This window comes from Balaenoptera physalus (genome assembly GCF_965194825.1).
Source record: "Balaenoptera physalus genome assembly, chromosome: 4".
NCBI lineage: Eukaryota > Metazoa > Chordata > Mammalia > Artiodactyla > Balaenopteridae > Balaenoptera > Balaenoptera physalus.
In genome coordinates, this window is record NC_138891.1 from 119,400,744 (window position 1) to 119,419,800 (window position 19,057).

The 19,057-nt window shown below is 35.7% G+C and overlaps 1 protein-coding gene across 4 annotated transcripts in view; it reads right to left on the bottom strand.

Annotated features, from left to right (window-relative positions):
• The window catches only part of LOC309660083 (uncharacterized protein), a gene marked incomplete at its 5' end in the record, with an annotated part of 664,039 nt that overhangs the window by 132,229 nt on the left and 512,753 nt on the right, over nucleotides 1-19,057 (bottom strand). Inside the window, one exon of one of the 4 annotated variants that reach the window (XR_014263120.1) lies at nucleotides 5,147-5,215. The exons of 2 other annotated variants lie outside the window; for them this stretch is intronic. Coding sequence is in view for 1 of the 2 variants with exons in the window: in XM_082460621.1 (XP_082316747.1) it covers nucleotides 5,201-5,215 (15 nt within the window). Of the gene's footprint in view, nucleotides 1-2,699; nucleotides 5,216-19,057 lie in introns of those variants that run through there. One more of the 4 variants, XM_082460621.1, reaches the window with a different exon arrangement.

The window sequence follows — 19,057 nt, forward strand, 5'->3', positions numbered from 1 at the left end:
TATGTCTTTTGGTTGGAGCATTTAATCCATTTACATTTAAGGTAGATATCAATCTGTATGTTCCTATTCCCATTTTCTTAATTTTTTTGGTTTATTATTGTAGGTCTTTTCCTTGTCTCATGTTTCCTGCCTAGAGAAGTTCGTTTAGCATTTGTTGTAAAGCTGGTGTGGTGGTGCTGAATTCTCTTAGCTTTTGCTTGTTTGTAAAGCTTTTAATTTCTCTGTCGAATCTGAATGAGATCCTTGCTGGGTAGAGTAATCTTGGTTGTAGGTTTTCCCTTTCATCACTTTAAATATGTCCTGCCACTGCTTTCTGGCTTGGAGAGCTTCTGCTGAAAGATCAGCTGTTAACCTGATGGGGATTCCCTTGTATGTTATTTGTTGTTTTTCCCTTGCTGCTTTTAATATTTTTTTCTTTGTATTTAATTTTTGATAGCTTGATTAATATGTGTCTTGGTGTGTTTCTCCTTGGATTTATCCTGTATGGGACTCTCTGAGCTTCCTGGACTTGACTGAGTATTTCCTTTCCCATATTTGGGAACTTCTCAACTATAATCTCTTCAAATATTTTCTCAGTCCATTTCTTTTTCTCTTCTTCTTCTGGGACCCCTATAATTTGAATGCTGGTGTATTTAATGTTGTCCCAGAGGTCTCTAAGACTATCCTCAATTCTTTTCATTTGTTTTTCTTTATTCTGCTCTGCAATAGTTATTTCCACTCTTTTATCTTCCAAGTCACTTATCCGCTCTTCTCCCTCAGTTATTCTGTTATTGATTCCTTCTGTAGAATTGTTAATTTCATTTATTGTGTTGTTCATTGTTGTTTGTTTGCTCTTTAGTTCTTCTAGGTCCTTGTTAAATGTTTCTTGTATTTTCTCCATTCTATTTCCAAGATTTTGGATCATCTTTACTATCATTACTCTGAATTCTTTTTTAGGTAGACTGCCTATTTCCTCTTCATTTGTTTGGTCTGGTGGGTTTCTACCTTGCTCCTTCTTCTGCTGTGTGTTTCTCTGTCTTCTCATTTTGCTTAACATACTGTGTTTGGGATCTCATTTTCACAGGCTGCAAGGTCATAGTTCCCAGTGTTTTTGGTGTCTGCTCTCAGTGGGTAATGTTGGTTCAGTGGGTTGTGTAGGCTTCCTGGTGGAGAGCACTGGTGCCTGTGTTCTGGTGGATGAGGGTGGATCTTGTCTTTCTGGTAGGTAGGACCACGTCTGGTTCTGTGTTTTGCAGTGTCTGTGACCTTATGATTTTAGGCAGCCTCTCTGCTAATGGGTGGGTTTTTGTTCCTGTCTTGCTAGTTGTTTGGCATAGGGTGTCCAACAGCGTAGCTTGCTCGTCATTGAGTGGAGCTGGGTCTTAGCATTGAGATGGAGATCTCTGGGAGAGCCTTCACCGTTTGATATTATGTGCAGCCGTGAGGTCTCTTGTGGACCAATGACCTGAACTCGGCTCTCCCACCTCAGAGGCAGAGGTCTGACACCTGGCCAGAGCACCAAGACCCTGTCAGCCACACGGTTCAGAGGAAAAGGGATAAAGAAAGAAAGAAAGAAAGAGAGCAATCAAACTAAAAAACAAATCCACCAATGATAACCAGTGCTAAAAACTATTAAAAAAAAAAAAAAGGACAGACAGAACCCTATGACAAATGGTAAAAGCAAAGCTACAGACAAAATCACACAAAGAAGCATACACATACACATTCACAAAAGGAGAAAAAGGAAAAAAATAACAATATCTATATATAATAAAAGAGAGAACCAAATCAGTAAACAAATCTACCAATGATAACAAACTCTAAATAGTAAACTAAGATAAACATAAAACCAAAAACGAATTAGATGCAGAAAGCAAACTGAAATCTACAGTTGCTTTCAAAGTCCACTGCCTCAATTTTGGGATGATTCGTTGTCTATTCAGGTATTCCACAGATGCAGGGTACATCAAGTTGATTGTGGAGATTTAATCTGCTGCTCCTGAGGCTGCTGGGAGAGATTTCCCTTTCTCTTCTTTGTCTGCACAGCTCCTGGGGTTCAGCTTTGGATTTGGCCCCACCTCTGTGCGTAGGTCACCTGAGGGCATCTGCTCCCTCCCAGAGAGGACAGTGTTAAAATAGCAGCTGATTACATGGCTCTGGCTCACTCAGGCCGGGGTGGGGGGAGGCAGCAGGGGGGAGGTGTACAGAATGTGGGGTGAGCCTGCGGTGGCAGAGGCCAGCATGATGTTACAGCAGCCTGTGGCACACTGTATGTTCTCTCTGGGAAGTTGTCCCTGGATCACAGGACCCTGGCAGTGGCGGGCTTCACAGGCTCCTGGAATGGGAGGTGTGGATAGTGACCTGTGCTTGCACACAGGCTTTTTGGTGGCTGCAGCAGCAGCTGTAGCTTCTCATGCCCATCTCTGGTGCCCGCACTGATAGCCGTGGCTTGTGCCCATCCCTGGAGTTCGTTTAGGCAGTGCTCTGAATCCCCTCTCCTTGTGCACCCCAAAATAATGGTCTCTTGCCTCTTAGGCAGTTCCAGACTTTTTCCCGGACTCCCTCCCAGCTAGCTGTGGTGCACTAGCCTTCTTCAGGCTGTGTTCACGCAGCCAATCCCAGTCCTCTCCCTGGGTTCTGACCTCCGAAGCCTGAGCCTCAGCTTGCAGCCTCCGCCCGCCCAGGCGGGTGAGCAGACAAGCTTCTCAGACTGATGAGTGCTGGTCAGCACCGATCCTCTGTGCGGGAATCTCTCCGCTTTGCCCTCAGCACCCCTGTTGCTGCTCTCTCCTCCATGGCTCCAAAGCTTCCCCCCCACCACCCCCCATGTCCACCAGTGAAGGGGCTTCCTAGTGTGTGGAAACTTTTCCTCCTTCACAGCTCCCTCCCAGAGGTGCAGGTCCCACCCCTATTTTTTTGTCTCTGTTTTTTCTTTTTTCTTTTGCCCTACCCAGGTACATGGGGAATTTCTTGCCTTTTGGGAAGTCTGAGGTCTTCTGCTAGCATTCAGTAGGTGTTCTGAAGGAGTTTTTCCACATGTATATATATTTCTGATGTATTTGTGGGGAGGAAACTGACCTCTGCGTCTTACTCCTCCACCATTTTGAAGGTCTCTAGTTAGGTCGTTCTTAAGGCAATTTAGAGTACACCCCACGATGATAACAAGCATAGATCTTAATAGCAAATAGTGAGCCAAAAATGTAGTCTCTCTGTTAAACATTTAAGATGACTTACTGTCATTTACAACACTTATGGTTTATTTAGTATTTACTGATTTTAAAAACAAGCTTGCTTTATTTTTTTGCTTACAGGACTACATGGGAAAATCCCTGATCCTATGTGGTAATGTATTTCTTTGACACTACTTTATCACATTGATGGTAAGTGTATGTGAGTGAATGAATATGAACACAGCAGAACTTGTGGTCTAAAGAAAGTGTAAAGCTATTTGAAAGAACTGAGTTAAGGTAGTAAAGAGAAATGCAGGTTGTTATGTATCAAGGATTTTTATTTGTAGCTTTTATTTAAAATCTGTTCTTTAGTTATTTTCCCACTCCTGAAAGGTCAGTGATGCTGTGTTTTAATTAAAGGCATTAGGGAGACACCATCTATCTTTGGAAGTCTTTATTGCTGCTCAAAACTTTCTTTATCCACAGACAAATTTGTTCGTATTCCCTTTCCTTCCACATCTAAGGTTGAAGTGCATTTTTAAAAAGAGCAAGAAACACAAGAGGAAATACCTGTAGTTGCTGCAAACTGTATTTTCCATTCAGTCACATGCAAGTGCAATGCTGCAACTGTCCCATATTAAGTATTTATGTCTTTAGTAGGTAACACTAATCTGGAGTTTTCAGGCCTAATTCATAAAAGTTGGTAGATACTAGACAAAATGTAAAATGATAGACTTTATGCCACTATAGGTTTTTATGACTATGAAGTTCATTCATTCCTAGCAAAGAAATCAGGTAGAGCATGTTTGGGATGTCCTTTTGCTCTGCTCCTCATTCTTGATGGCCCATCCTCACATTAATTCTGAGCAGATATTTGTCTTAACTATGCCTTGATTTCCTGGAGACATTCTCCCTGCATCCCTCTCCAGTTCAGAAACCACATATATGATTGTCTCTTCAACATCTCCATTTAGATAGCTCAATATAGCAAAATTTTTGCAAATTATATATCTGATTAAAGATTAATATCCAGAATATAGAAAGAACTTCTAAAATTCAACAACAACAAAAATCAAATAACCCAATTCAAAATGGGCAAAAGACATGAATAGACATCTCTTCAAACAAGTTACACAAATGGCCAATAACACATACAAAGATGTTCAACATCACTAATTATTAGAGAAATCCAAGTCAAAACTACAATGAAATACCAGATCACACCCATCTGAATAGCCACTATCAAAAAAACAGAAAGTAAAAAGCGCTGGCAATGATGTGGAGAAACTGGAACACTTGTGCACTGTTAATAGGAATGTAAAATGGTACAGCCACTGTAGAAAAGAATATGGTGATTCCTCAAAAAAATAAAAATAAAACTGCCATATGATCCAGCAATTCCACCTTTGCTATATACCCAAAAGAATTAGCAGAGTCTCAAAGAGAGAGTTGCATACCCATGTTCACAGCAGCGTTATTCACAAGCTAAAATGTGGAAGCAACTCCAAGTATCCATCACTGGTTGAATAAAGAAGGAAAATGCACTATATACACACAATGGAATATTATTCAACCTTAAAAAGAAACAAAATTCTGACACATGCTACAACGTGGGTGAATCTGGAAGACATTATGCTAGGTGAAATAAGCCAGTCACAAAAAGACAAATACTGTATGATTTCACTTACATGAGGTACTTAGTCAAAATCATAAAGACAGAAAGTAGAATGGTGGTTGCCTGAAGATCTGGGAAGGGAAGAATGGGGAGTTATTGTTTAATAGGTACAGAGTCTCCGTTTCACAAGATGAAAAGAGTTATAGAGATGGATGGTGGTGATTATTATATGTTATGACTGTATTTCAATACTATTGAACTGTATGCTTAAAAATGGTTAAGGTGTTAAATTTTATGTTCTGTGTATTTTACCAGAATAAAAAAATTGAAAAAATATCAAATACAAGTAAAAATATAGCAATATTTGATATTCATGATTTACCATTTTCTCTGCCCTCAATCTGGTCTTCTGTATTTCTCTGATCTCTGAATGATGTCACCATGTATCCACCTACAAAGAGAAATCCAATATTCATCCTTGAAATTTCCCTTTTTTTCACCTTTCATATGTAATCCACTACAATGTTTTAAATTATACATTCTTGTTTCTTTGGAACACCTGCCATCTCTCCCTACTGTTGCAGTTTATGTGAAATCATCAAAATATTAGTGTGCTGTAACTCAGTGCGGTATTAATGAATTGTTACATCATAAAATTAAGCATGAGCACTTTTCAGCTCCTCAGGTAACACCTTTCAGAATAATTTGGAGCAATGAATCATTTTTGGATGGAAACAAGCCATATTATAAAAATAAAATAACCATTTGATATGACATATGATTCCCACTGAAATTGTTTTAGTTATGGCTTAAAAGATAGTTGAAGAAAAAGGCAATAAACAATGAAGACTGAGCTTTGATCATTATATCTTTAAAAAATTATCTTTCTATACATCTTTATACAGATATAAAACTTTTTTTATAGAGGTGAATGCTACCTCCAGTATTTTCCAGGAATGATAGGCTACAAAATAAATACCTCATGAAAGGGGTTTGGTCAAAGATGCACATGGAATCACAGACACAGTTACCTCTAAAGGACCCCAAAATGGAAAGTGAAAGTGTGAGTGGTATATGTGGCTGCAATTTTGGTGTATGTAATATTAACCACAGTAAAGGTTGGAAAAAATATTTGTCTCTGACCCTGTCAAAATTCACTTTTTAGAGGCTTTCCATTTTCATATTTTAAATTTTGAATGACTGACTCCTTTACTGCTGTTAATGTATGTGATGCTTTTGTAAATATCGTATTTATTCTATAGACTTCTAACTGCCCACGTGACACACATGATTTTAGATTTAAGATGTTGACATTTTTTTTCTTTTTTAATTTGAGAAAAGAAAAACAAGAGCTGGATTTAATCCCTGCTTCAACATTTTTTGGATGTACAACCTTGGTAATGTAGCTAATGAATGCACTTCTCTGAGCCTTGGTTTCCAACAATATAGCTGGAACAATGGGACTACTAATACCTACCTCAAACTGGTTATTGTGAGGGTGAAAATATAAAAGTCACTTCACACTCCTTACCACTTAGGCAATCAATAAATAGTAGCTCTTAATAGCATTAATATTGAGCTTTCAATCACAATTTGCTTACAATCACAGGAAAAATTATCCTGTTTAATTTTGCAAAGCCAATTAAAAACATAGAAACAAAATGAAATACAGGCTGAGGTAATTTATTATTATTATTATCATTATTATTATTATCAAAATTATCATAATTTATTATTATCATCATCATTATAATAATAATTATTATTATCTATAGAAGACAGTAGTTTCTAAGGTCATGATAAGGTTTAGTTGTCAAAGAAAAGTGGTTGGGACATAAATTATCTATTGTGATGAAGTGGTGAGAATTCAAATGCAACAGTTTATGGAAGATAACTAATAAATTAAATTTGAATCTGAGATGTTGAAATTGAACAGGTCCATGGAGACAACGTCAACCAACCTTCTCCTTTTCCAGTCTGTAAGGGCTAAGCCTACAAAAGTTTGCTGATTTCCGACAGCAACATAGCAGTTAACAATAGGGAAAGTAGAAACTACATTTTTTAAACTCCCAGCCCAATGCTCCTTCTAATACTGCGCCATGCAAATGAAGAGAAAGTTAATTCCCAAGTTATTTGCTTATCTTACATACAGAGTACATTGGATAGAAGATGTCTAGATTATTTCGGAAATATCATCACAGAGACATAAATGGTTGGTTATGCTTACAAACGTCTTGGAGAAACTTAAGTGGTTAAATTTCTGGGATAAAACTTATCATTTAATTGCATGTCCTTACTGAGTTAGGTATCTGGAAGGAAACATAAGCCTCATCCAGCACACTGTTTCAGTGAGCATAGTGACTCCATAGCTTAAATTCAGTTTTTTGTGCTTAGTGTGAAAAGCTAACTGACCATGAACCTTGCCCTCTAAGAGCACATGGTCTAATGAGGAGGAAATCCATAAATAGATCAATGCAATTCAACAAGGAAGGTGCTGAGATGTGGGTATGCAGAAGATGTTACGAAAGTATACGGCAGCAATATTTACCTGTGGTCAAATGATCACTTATAACATAGACTTTCAGGTCAAGAAATTAACTTTTAAAAATAACCAGATGCTTATTCAGATAATAATAAAACTACCATCACCTTAAATTGTTTCTATCAGCAAAAAAGGCCGTTGGGAAGTAGTACTCTGTTCTCAAAGAAACAAAACTGTGTTGATATCATTACCATAACCTTTCATTATTCTATATTCCTTGGAGAAAACAGAGTAAGAATCTGTTTTCTAAACTTCCAGGTAATATGATTTATATTCCTACCTTCAGAAAACACACAACTTCAATCAAAAAGGTTATTTTCCACACTTTCCTTCTTTGGAAATATGAAAAGAAATTCCAAGCAAGTACAAAAAAAGGAAGTCAGGCAGCTGTCTGGGCTATTACTGAATAATTATGATGCACATCACTATCATTTCCCTTTAATGTTAATTTAAAATATGCTAGGCACCATAAAGCACACTGGTAAATACAACATTTTAAAGAAACTTTGGACTGAAATGCATAATACTTTATTTGCAAGAAACAAAAGGAAAGAAACCAGATGCCACAGCATAATTTCCTCTTGTTTTGAGGGGAGTAGCAATCAATTATTCTGAAGTAGAAAAAGTAGTGAATGGAATGGATGTTCTGGAGCCATACTGAATCAGTTATATCTCATGAAATCACTGCAATAACAAATTTAATTATTTTTCCCCAAAGCCAACATTCTAGCCTTCTTGTAGGTTTCATGCTCTTTATGAATCTCTACTTTTATTACAAAGAAATAACCGTTAATGACACTACATAATAGCTAATAATATTGCTACATCCCCTTACTGTATTTCAGGTCAATGAAATGTAACAAAATATTAACATTCATTCATATCAAAAGAGATTTTATATGAGCATTTTTAAAACTTCTGTTTTTTTATACTTTCTCTTAATTGAAGCTTTCAGAATCCATCAAAACATTAGAGAACCTACAGCAAAATCAACATGTGAGGGTCTAAACTCTTGAGTCTAAATATTTTTACAAGGAAATTCATTTTATTTTATACTCTTAACACTCACCATGTACATTCTTATAAAAAGTCTTGGTGAAGGAATTGAATATAAAGAAAAAAAAACTGATTAAGGAGGATTTCCACCAGAAAAAATCCAGGAGATGTTTTCATAGATACAGACATCGCTAACCCTGTATTATCAGGATGAAGGGAAGATTGGACAAAAAGGAACGCACCTTAAATTCAAAGGGGAGGAAAAAAACGAGACGGTAGAAGACAGCACATAGGCCAATTTGCAAATTGAGTTCTGTTTTGAAATTAAGATTTGAATAAAGAGGAAAATAATACTTTTTCTCAGAGAATTCATTCATTAATTCAACAATGTTTGTGAAGCACCAACAGGTGCTACACACTGTTATAATTTATGTAAGTACAGGAAAGAATAAAAACAAAATCCTTGCTTTATGGACTTTATATTACAGTGGATGGAAAGAAACAATAAACAAAACAATCCAATATATCAGGGAAGAAAAATAAAGCAAAGTCTAAGAATAGAGTGTGACCAGGAGTTATGTAAATGTTACTTTTCATAGTGTGAACTGAGAAGGCCTCTCTAAGCAGATACTTAAATGAATGGAGGGAGTGGAGCTCATTGATTTATGGAGCAAATGGAGACTAAGAGCTTCCCTTATGGGAACCAAAATAATATAGAAGTATGTATGTAATAATTTTCAAATTAGAATACAAATAAGGGACAAGTAAGAGGAAATTTCAGTATTTGATAAGAAATGGAAATACTCATATATATTTGTATATGGGAAATACCCATATACCTGTACTTATACAGAGATTTAAAAATTAGGTCATGGATAAAAATTAGATTGTGGATAAAGCAAATTTTTATAGAAGTAATAGTAGAATTAATATACACATAGATACATAAAAGCAATATAAAATTAAATAAAAATTGTATTTCCCGATATAAATGGATATATGTATATAAGTTTATATAAATAAATAAAAATAAGGGATATGTATTAGATATAAATGGATATAAAGGGTACATTTTCATGCTTTCAGAACCAATGATTATCTTCCTAATACGGATATGAAGGTTAATTCTTGAAGGGTGTGTGTGCTGATCTGTTTTTAGACCAATTTTCTCCTATCCTCTCGACAAAATTTAAAATATATGTTATGCTTTCATCTTGAAAAAAACATGCAGTGTGAGGCTGAGAGACAGAGAAGCATGTTCTCAGCAGCTGTGCAATGCTAGCATGTTGTGAATATTCAACAAATATTAAGTGACATTGAAATATGAATTGACGGATAATGAATCACTTTAGGGAATTATCCTGCCAAAATGTTTTGGAAGATCCATGAAACATTTGACAAATCCAAAGAATCCCAAGATTTGCTTTTGCTGAGATTTATTTGTTTATTTGGGGGGATGGGGAGACAGGTTCTGATTTTTCATCTGACTCATTAGGTCCTTCTGTTAGAGTGCAATTCATGTTCAAATCATATTACTTTAACTTTTGTTAAGCAATTGATTTCTTAGTGGTTATATAATTGGAAAAACAGAACATCCAGAAAAAAACTGCCTCTTTTTATTAAGTACAGAAATAAAATTAATTAAGCAGAAACTTAATTATAGTAATGGGATTGACCCTGAAGTGGAGAATGAGTACCAGGATGGGACACAAATATTGCATTTACAGAGTTTATAAATAACAACATTATCTTATTTAGCATTTACTTAAATAAGGGGGAAAAATGCACAACGTATAATATATTTTGCTTCTATTTTCTTCTGATTACATTCAAATTAACTGTTAGGATCTTTGCTTAAGACCTATATGGTGATTTTAACATAATACTTTGAAAATTATCTCATTTTAAATGCTAAGAAATTTTAACTCATTTCTTAGCCTCTTAACATCCCCTGACACATTTGTTCTGTGCTTACCCATCACTACCATTATATAAACGTTTTCACAATGCCTGTAATGTGGAAAGTGTATGGATTAGTCAGGATTTTTAAAGTTGCAAATTATGAAAGCCAGCTGAAGAAAAAAGAAGGGACTTCTCATTAGAATACAGGGATCACTAATAGCAGTTAAAGAAAATAATGCAGCCAGATACTAGGTAGGACTATTAGAAGATAATTGGCAACTGGGATGATTTTCTCACCGCTTCTTGATTCTACTTCTCTCCGTGCATTTACTTTACCTCTCTGTTTTTGGGCATACTGCTATTCTTTTCCTATTCAATTCACATGATGGCAGAAAAAGAACTGAGACAGACACAATATATGGTAGAATTCAAGCCATATTGGAGAGATGGACTCTCTTGATCCTAAGTCCTAATTCTCAAGGAAGTGACTTGGACCCAGACCAGGTGGGGTCTCCAATTATTTCTCAATTAACTCTGGGCAGGGATTCTAGGTGCCATCGTATAAATATGGCTGTTAAGTGCCACTAGTATGGAATGAGGAGGTCTGAAGTAGGTGGGAGTAATTAAGTGGTTCATTTTAAGTTGAGAGACACCCAAAGGAGTCTGTTATGTTATACAAGTGATATTTTATTTAAAAGTCTCCTTCTCTAGTACTTTACTCTTGATATCTACCATAATTTTTAAGACAACATCTTTTCACCATTCAAAATCCAGTACCCAACCCACCTCTTAAGCCCTCATGTTAATGGAGAAATGATTATCCAATAAAGCAATCCTCTTAGAAAAAAAATACCTATACGCTGTAAAAATTAAAGTCATAACTACCTGAGAGTTCTGAAGACTGAAGTACCATAGGGAGATTTCGGAGCAGAGCCAAAACTTGGGGAAAGCCATCAGACAGATTGAGTTCCTCATTTTTTTTGCAGTTCTGTCCTGAGGCAGCCTCAGTCACAGTGGCGGTAGTGTAGGGATGATTCGAACACTGATAGAGAGCCCACTGGCTTACTGAGGAAATAGGGCAAGAAATACAGAGCAACCAGAGTTACCAGAGTGAAATGGGAATCAGAAAGGAGAGAGCCAAAGAAAGAGTATTTCAATTTCTATGTGTAAACTCAGCCTAAGTCTCTGGCTGAGCACTGAACCACATACTGAACTGAAAAAATGGAAAGCTACACGTAGCTATGGTTTAAGAAACTGATCTGAGATCTAAGCAGCCACCCACCACAGGCATGCCTGTTTGCACTTTGAGTCTAACCAAGTTAATTGCTGCTAAAACAAAAGCATCAACACTTTTTGGAGCAATCTAACAGAATCCAGATTCTCCACAGCCTAATATTCAGAATGTCCAGGATACAGTCCAATATTATTCACATATAACTAGCCAAGAAAATGTGATCCAGTCTCAAGGGAAAAAACTACAAACAGACGCCAACCCTGAGGTTAACAGATGTTGGAATTGTTAAACAAGTACTTCAAAGAAGCAATTATAATTATGGCCAGTGACATAAAGAAAATGAGACTTGTAATGAATGAAAACATAAGGTATCTTTGAATATACTGAGAATCGGAAACTTTAGAACTGAAAATTTCAATATTTAAAATAAAAAATCCACTGGATAGGATTAAAAGAAATAGAGATAAAAGGGTCAGTAACTTTGAAAACATATTAATAGAATGCATCTAATCTGAAGAAAGCTATCCCCTACTACATATTTATTAATTTAAAGGAAAAAAAGAGTAAATTTATAGTGCAGAAAATGGGAGACACCACTTTTACCAAGTGACAGAGTTAATATCACCAGTAAAGAGACAGAGTGATAACTTCCACCTCTTGATATGATACACTGAGAAGAATACAGCATCACATCTAAGGTTTTCTTTCTGAAAAAGAATAATCTGAATTTAATCACAAGGAAACATCAGGACAAACCAAAAATGGGAGGTGCTCTACAAAATAACTGGCCAATGCTCTTCAAATGTGTCAAGGACGTGAACAACAAAGAAAGACTGAGACGCTTCCAGAATAAGAGAGACTTAGGATACAGGACAACTAACAACTGCAATGTGTGACCCTGGATTGATCGAGGTCCAGAAAGAGAACATTAATAGAGCAATTGATAAAATTTGAATAAGGTCTGTAAATTAGTTAAATAGTATTGTACCAACATTAATATTGTGATTTTGCTAATTGTATCTGGCTATGTTTGTATTGTTAAGAAATCTCTTTTCTCCAAATTTATAATTTCAATCCAATCCCAACCAAAATCCCAGAGTGTGTTTGCAGAAGTTGACAAGCTTATTCTAAAATTTTTATGGATATGCAAATAAACAAGAATAGCCAAAGCAATATTTAAAAAGAAGGAAAAAAATTTGAGAACTTCAGTGTTCTGATTTCATGACTTACCATAAATATACAGTAATCAAGAGAATGTAGTATTGCAGAAAAAAATAGACAGATAGATAAATGGAAGAGAGAGAGTCCAAAAATAGATCCAAACATAACTGGCCAAATGATTTTCCAAAAAAAAAGTACAAGGCTTCTCAATGAGGGAATAAAATGCCTTTTCCAGAATAACATTGCAATGACTGGATATTTATTTGGGGACGTGAACACTGATCTTTACCAACACTATATTCAACACAATCCAAAAGGATTTCTATAACTAAGTATCAAAACTAAAAAACTCCTAAAAGAAATAAGGGAAAAGTCCTTGTGTCCGTGAGATAGGTAAATATATCTTTGATAGGCTGTAAAATGCTCGATTCATTTTTAAAAAGGGATAAATCAAACTTGATCAAAATGAAAACATGAAACTCCAAAATGGGCCTCAAGTATATGTTTACGTAACCAGGGAGCTACCCCACCCCAGACTTTCTTGGTAATTCTTTCCATCTTGGAGACCTATTTTTCCAAAAACCCAACTTGGTAAATGCTGCCAAAGCATTTTTTGCTTGTTCCTGACAAGAAGTAATTTTTTTAACTAGCTTTATCTGTACATTATGGTGCTTTACATTAACTTCCTTCTAAGTGTAATGTTTAGAAAGGATTCTTCCTACTCGATACACATAACATGGTCACTAAGGTTAAACCATATGGGAGTCATTTGGACTGAACATGCAGAGACGGGAGGGAGACAGAGAAGGATAGATGTTCTATAGGATTGTTTGTTTGTTTGTTTGTTTGACCACTTAGCATAACCCATGTGCCTGTTTTGTGGCACAGATGAAAGTTCAATAGTGAGGACTAGAAAAAATTTTCAGAAAAGGAGAGAAGGTTGTTCTCCTCACTGAAAAACCTAGGAATACAGCAATCAATGATTTCAGGACAGTCTGTTAGGAGAGTAAAAACCTGAATTAGGTCTTTACACAGTTACCATGTACTCTTAAGGGAAAATTTCTAGCAAACGGCAACGTGTTGACCAGAATCCTCATTACACCCCTGACACTCTAAAGGTATTTCTCAATTATTCGGCAACTCACAAAGCCTTGTAATTCTTGTGGCTATGTATGTAATTTTGACTCTCTTTATGTTGACATCAGAACATAGGAGTTTCTGTTTTTAAATAAACATAATTTGAATGTCACAGAATCCTGCTGACTATTTCTTATAAGGTTTCCCCTACCCCTTGCTTAAAAGCTTTACACTGTTTTCCTAAGAGCAAACCTATTCCAACGTTAAAAGTTTCCAATTAGATATGAAACTCCAAACCCATGAATTTTGAGAGGGTTCTTAACTTGCCAAAACAATTTCTCGTAGACTTGATACTTGGATTACACACTCCCACTGCATATTTAAAAGCCTTTACTATAAAAGTTTCCTATAACAAAAGGGAGATGAAAAGATACAGTAATTATTCACGGAACATATTCAAGCCATCATTGCTGATAAAATATGATATCTATGACATTCCTCCACTGTAAATGAGGCAGTGATTCTGAGGAGTGCTGTTAGCTGCAGAAAACCCATTCTTATCCTTATTAACACGTAAAACAATAGCTTTCATCTCAGAGTACTCTGCCGCTCCGTCTAAAACAAAACATACTAAATCTAAACTCTTTGGGAATAAAATTTAAATCGCAAGTCGGTTTCAGCTTTGCAGACTTTTAACTCAAGTGGAAATTTTGGGTGCCTTTCTCCTAATGATATGGCCAAGGCAATATCTTTCCCACCTGGTAAAGAAAAGTCAATATTCTAGCAGCCAGATGCCCTTCAGTAGGTGGACCTGGACAGGCGAACTGGGTTAGAGGAAAGGCTGATTTCTAAGTGAGGGCTGACCTCGTCAGTCTGGAAACTATGCTAGCAGTTTCTTGTGAGGACTCTGAGGCATTGCTTGCTGTGTTGTAAGCAGTCACATCAGCTCTGAACTGGACACAGAGCACTGAAATTAGAGTGAAGCACGCACAATACCTCAATGCAGTTTGCAGCCTGCAGAGTGAGTGCTACCCTTGCGTTCATTCTGATAAGCCATCCTTGAGATGGCATGTAAATATATTCTGATAACCACAGAAATGCTGGTAAATGGACAAACACTTGATCAGAGGAGTTTCACCGCTCACTGTGTGATGCTGTGCAGAGAATCTGTCTTTGCCACTGGCACTCCTTTAGAAAAGGAGTCAAGCGGCATTGAATCTATCGGTTTAATAGGGCTCTAAGCTGCCAGTGCAATTATTAAGGCTTTCGAAAGTGGCATGGGCAGCTTCAGTGCCCAGGATCTTCCCTCCAATTTTATTACAATGAAGCTAATGTAAAAAAGTTGTGGGGTTAGATGACAAGTTGACACACATGCCATTTCTTGTGTACCATCTCGACCTGATGCTAATGTGATTTTTCTTGCAAGCTATGGTGCTGTTAGTCTTGACCTCAACAAACTTAGAAAGGCTGCATCCATTCTAGCCACTTGCTGAAAGCACACAGAACTGCTGAAGATAAAATTTCCAGGAATATATTAAAAACAAAACTGCTAATTCAGCCAAATTTCCTGCACACTTGGAAAGCCTATAAAACAGCAGGCCAATGGTAATACACAGAGACAGAAGATAGTACAACTAAGTAAAATCTGTTGTTTAAAAGTCAGGGTTTTGAAAATTAAGGGGATGTTTACATGATCGCCAATTATCTTTTAGTGGCCACAGTGAGTTTTTCAACTTACCTTGGAGTTATTTTAACATTGAAAATTGAGATCGCAATTTGCTGAATATATCAGTTTTATTTTTTTTTCTAAGCGGAAGAAATAATGTTGTAAATAAGGTTAGGATTTCTGAGAAACCACCATGTGTTCCAGTTTTAGAAAAAAAGCCATTCCAAATATTCCCCCAAACTATTATTGATATCAACAAGTAATGTGTGGATTGTTCAATACCTTTATGTCTTGTTTTAGGCACTGAGTTTATATAAACCATTTCTACCTACTCCTTGCTCATTTCGAAATATCCTCATGGCTCAAAAATATCTTGCTCAATTATCCGCATACAGTATGAGGAATCCAGCTCTTAGCTTTTCATCCCAATCACGTTTACGACTGTAGGTTGTAGTTTCTTAATAAACTCACTGTGTTTTATTCACCTGATACTGTTCTTGGCAAATAGTGGTCACAGAAAAAAGTGTTTATTTAGCAGAACCAGAAACTACATTCTTCACACAATTTATTTTGGTATTCAGTCTGAAAAAATCATTTAAAATGCAAAATATATTCAATTATTCCACGGATAAGAAAATACCAGTTTAACACCTGTTGTTACTAGCACAGCGCATTTAACCACTTTCATTTCTATCTTGTACCTTTCTTGAATGTTCTTGAATGTTGTACCTTTCACTTCTATCTTGTACTTTTCTTGAATGTTTTGTGTATGTATATGAATTGCTCAACTAGTTTGAAATAAGTAACTCCATCAAATATATTTTTTTTTCCTATAAACCCATACCAGAACTAGACACTAATTCTGTTGAGTTGACCTAAAAATCAAATTAAGGAATTTGGGGTATCCTTCATGACAGATAGCCTTTGCCATTTAAGTAAGCATCAACAAAATACGTTGGTCACTTGACTTGATACTCCATTTTTTTAAAGAAGAATTATTGTAATGAGATACTGAGCCTGAACCAAAGGAAAATTACCTATTAACTAGCCATTCTTTGTGAGTTAAGGGTTTAACATCTTCACTTACCTAAATAGTACTTCTATGTGATTAAGAAGTTTTCAAAAACTGTTCTCAAGAAACATGGGAAGAAAATGCTGGAAATAAAGAGAAGTATCTTTCTGTGAATTAATTAACAAACAACATAGATTAAGAAAAGGGATTATTGGTGAATTCAAATTCTGAAGAATATTAACAGCAATGTATCAATGTTCTTTATGTTTAAGGAGTTGATGTAAATGAGGATATTTTAGAAAGTAAGAACCTAGATTTGTAAAATTTGGCTTTTCTGCAAAAAATAAGTAAAATTGTCCTAATCATGAATGGATTTACTATTCTAGATATCAGATTGTTTGTTGAACTGACAACATTCCATCCAGGAATATTGAAATAACCAACAATACCACATAGAATTAGTATTCCGCTGGGAGCCCACAGATCTGTTTTATAATCCTGGTCCCTGTCACTAACTAGTTGTTGAGTTTGCATAGTCATTAATCCCTGGCCCATAATCTCTTTTGCTGTTACTGAGTTATCAGATCAAGTGATCTATCAGTTCTTTTCTATCTTTAAAATTCTCTGATCTTTCAGAAGACTTCAATTCTGCTCCGTAACTAAGGGTTCCCTTTAAGTATGGTTAAAGGTTATGTTTAGGATTGTGTTTTTCTTTCTTTATAACTATTATATTAGCTGATTTAGCAAAGATGTTTGTGGATAATTTTGTCTAAAAGTAGATAATGGAAAAAAAAGATATGAGAAATAGATTTGTTTTGGGATCACCCACGTTTATGAATAAGAGTACATGGGTTACGTATGTGCATTTTGTGTGTTCTTTTGTTTGTTTTCTTTGTTTCCTGCCTTTTGGCTCTTTAACATTTCTTACTTTCAGAAACTTTAAAACGCCCCCCAAACCACATTTATATGAAAAGATTTTTGGAGCATTATTGCTAACCTTGATTTGAAGCTGCAGTTTACAAAATCTTCACAGAGCCTATTTTAATGAGGTTTCCAGCTTTAATAAAAAGAGTGTGGTTGCTTAACTGAAATGACCTGCCAAAACTTTCTTAGGTTCATCCATGGTTACACTGAATATTAAAAATATTGAATAGATTGAAGCAAGAGGATAAGCTTTCATCTAAAAGGCAGAGCGGTTGCTCCAAGCCTTTATATTAAGAAGAAGCCCTCTCAGGGCTTATGTACAAACAACTCGTAATTCTTATTAAGTAAGCTTATTTACTACAGGTATAATTTGTGGTAGTTAACGTTTTGCAAAATTGAATTTGCTTTGGTTTTGATTAAAAGCATTTCAGACTCCGTGAATAAAAGAGTTCCAGTAAAAATGATGAAGATTTTGCAACTTGCTAAAAGAAACTAGCTTTTGCTCTTAAATTCTTAAAAAATATGAAAGCATATTTATTTCCAGATGGAAGATAATTAACACAAAAAAATTACTTTATCCATAAATATGTTTCCTTCTTAAATTTCAATAAGTTCACCAAAATATATAAATTCCCTTGGAACAAATCAAACTGGTACTGCAGAAAAATTAAGTATTGAACCAGCTATTTTTCTTCCTAAATCCTGGGAAAGATGGGTATTATAAGTTGAGAAATATGTCTTTGTTATTCTCATTTCTTTGTGCAAGATGTTTGTTAGAATGAGAATCAGGCTGTCTATTGACAAAATTATGTGACAATTTGCATAGTTATGTTGCATATATGTGAGACTAGTTATGAATGATTAGATTGTCATTCAAATTTAGAATGTCTTTATTTTAGAGAAGCCAGTGACTATGAAATGAATGGAATTGTTTGTGGCAGTGAAAATATTTTCAAATTGCAGAACTAGACTGCCAATATCAAAAGGACTTAGGCTGAGTAACATTATTTACCTCTATCCATTAATGATAGGAGCTAAATAAAATAATCTGCATAAACACAACAGTATAAGTCACCACTAAGTATGGTGTAACTTAAATTATTTCTGTTCAAGGGCATTTAAAGTGTCAATTAATTGCCTCCATTTCAAATGCACACCTTTTCCCCAATTATCAGATTAAAATTTGAGCTGAATCAGTGAGCACAATGATAGTTTAATTATATTAATCCACATGAAATAAACAGTGAGGGAGTGTTTGTGCAGATGGGCACCTGAGTCTGTCACCTCCAGGCAAAGCCAATGACAAGTATCATTCTCTTGGTAAATAAAATTGCTTTATTTTACTGTCACTGCAGCATCCCTACTTTTTAAGATAGGACAATGGGTTGAGATAGAGATTTAAGGGAATTACAGAAGGAGAAATTGCAGACGCAGATGTATTTTTTTTTTTTTCCTAAGGGCACCAGGTGTTTTAAATGCCACCAGAAGGGTGCTCCAGGCAATTCCGTGCTGTCCAAGATAGCTTGGCATAGATTATCTGAAAGCTTTTGTGTCTTTTCAGCTTTTGATTAAAGGCCAGTGTCAGGACTCCTCTGGGCTTTTGCTTGGTACAGTAAAGCCGAGGGATTTTTTTTAAGCTGCTGCCAAAAAGATGCCAGTTAGGATAATTACATTTCAATTTAAATTGGTAATTTTATGAAAATTTAAACCAGAATATGTGTCGCCCAAATCTCCTCACTTTCATTCCTCCCAAACATGCACACACACACCCCTCTTGTT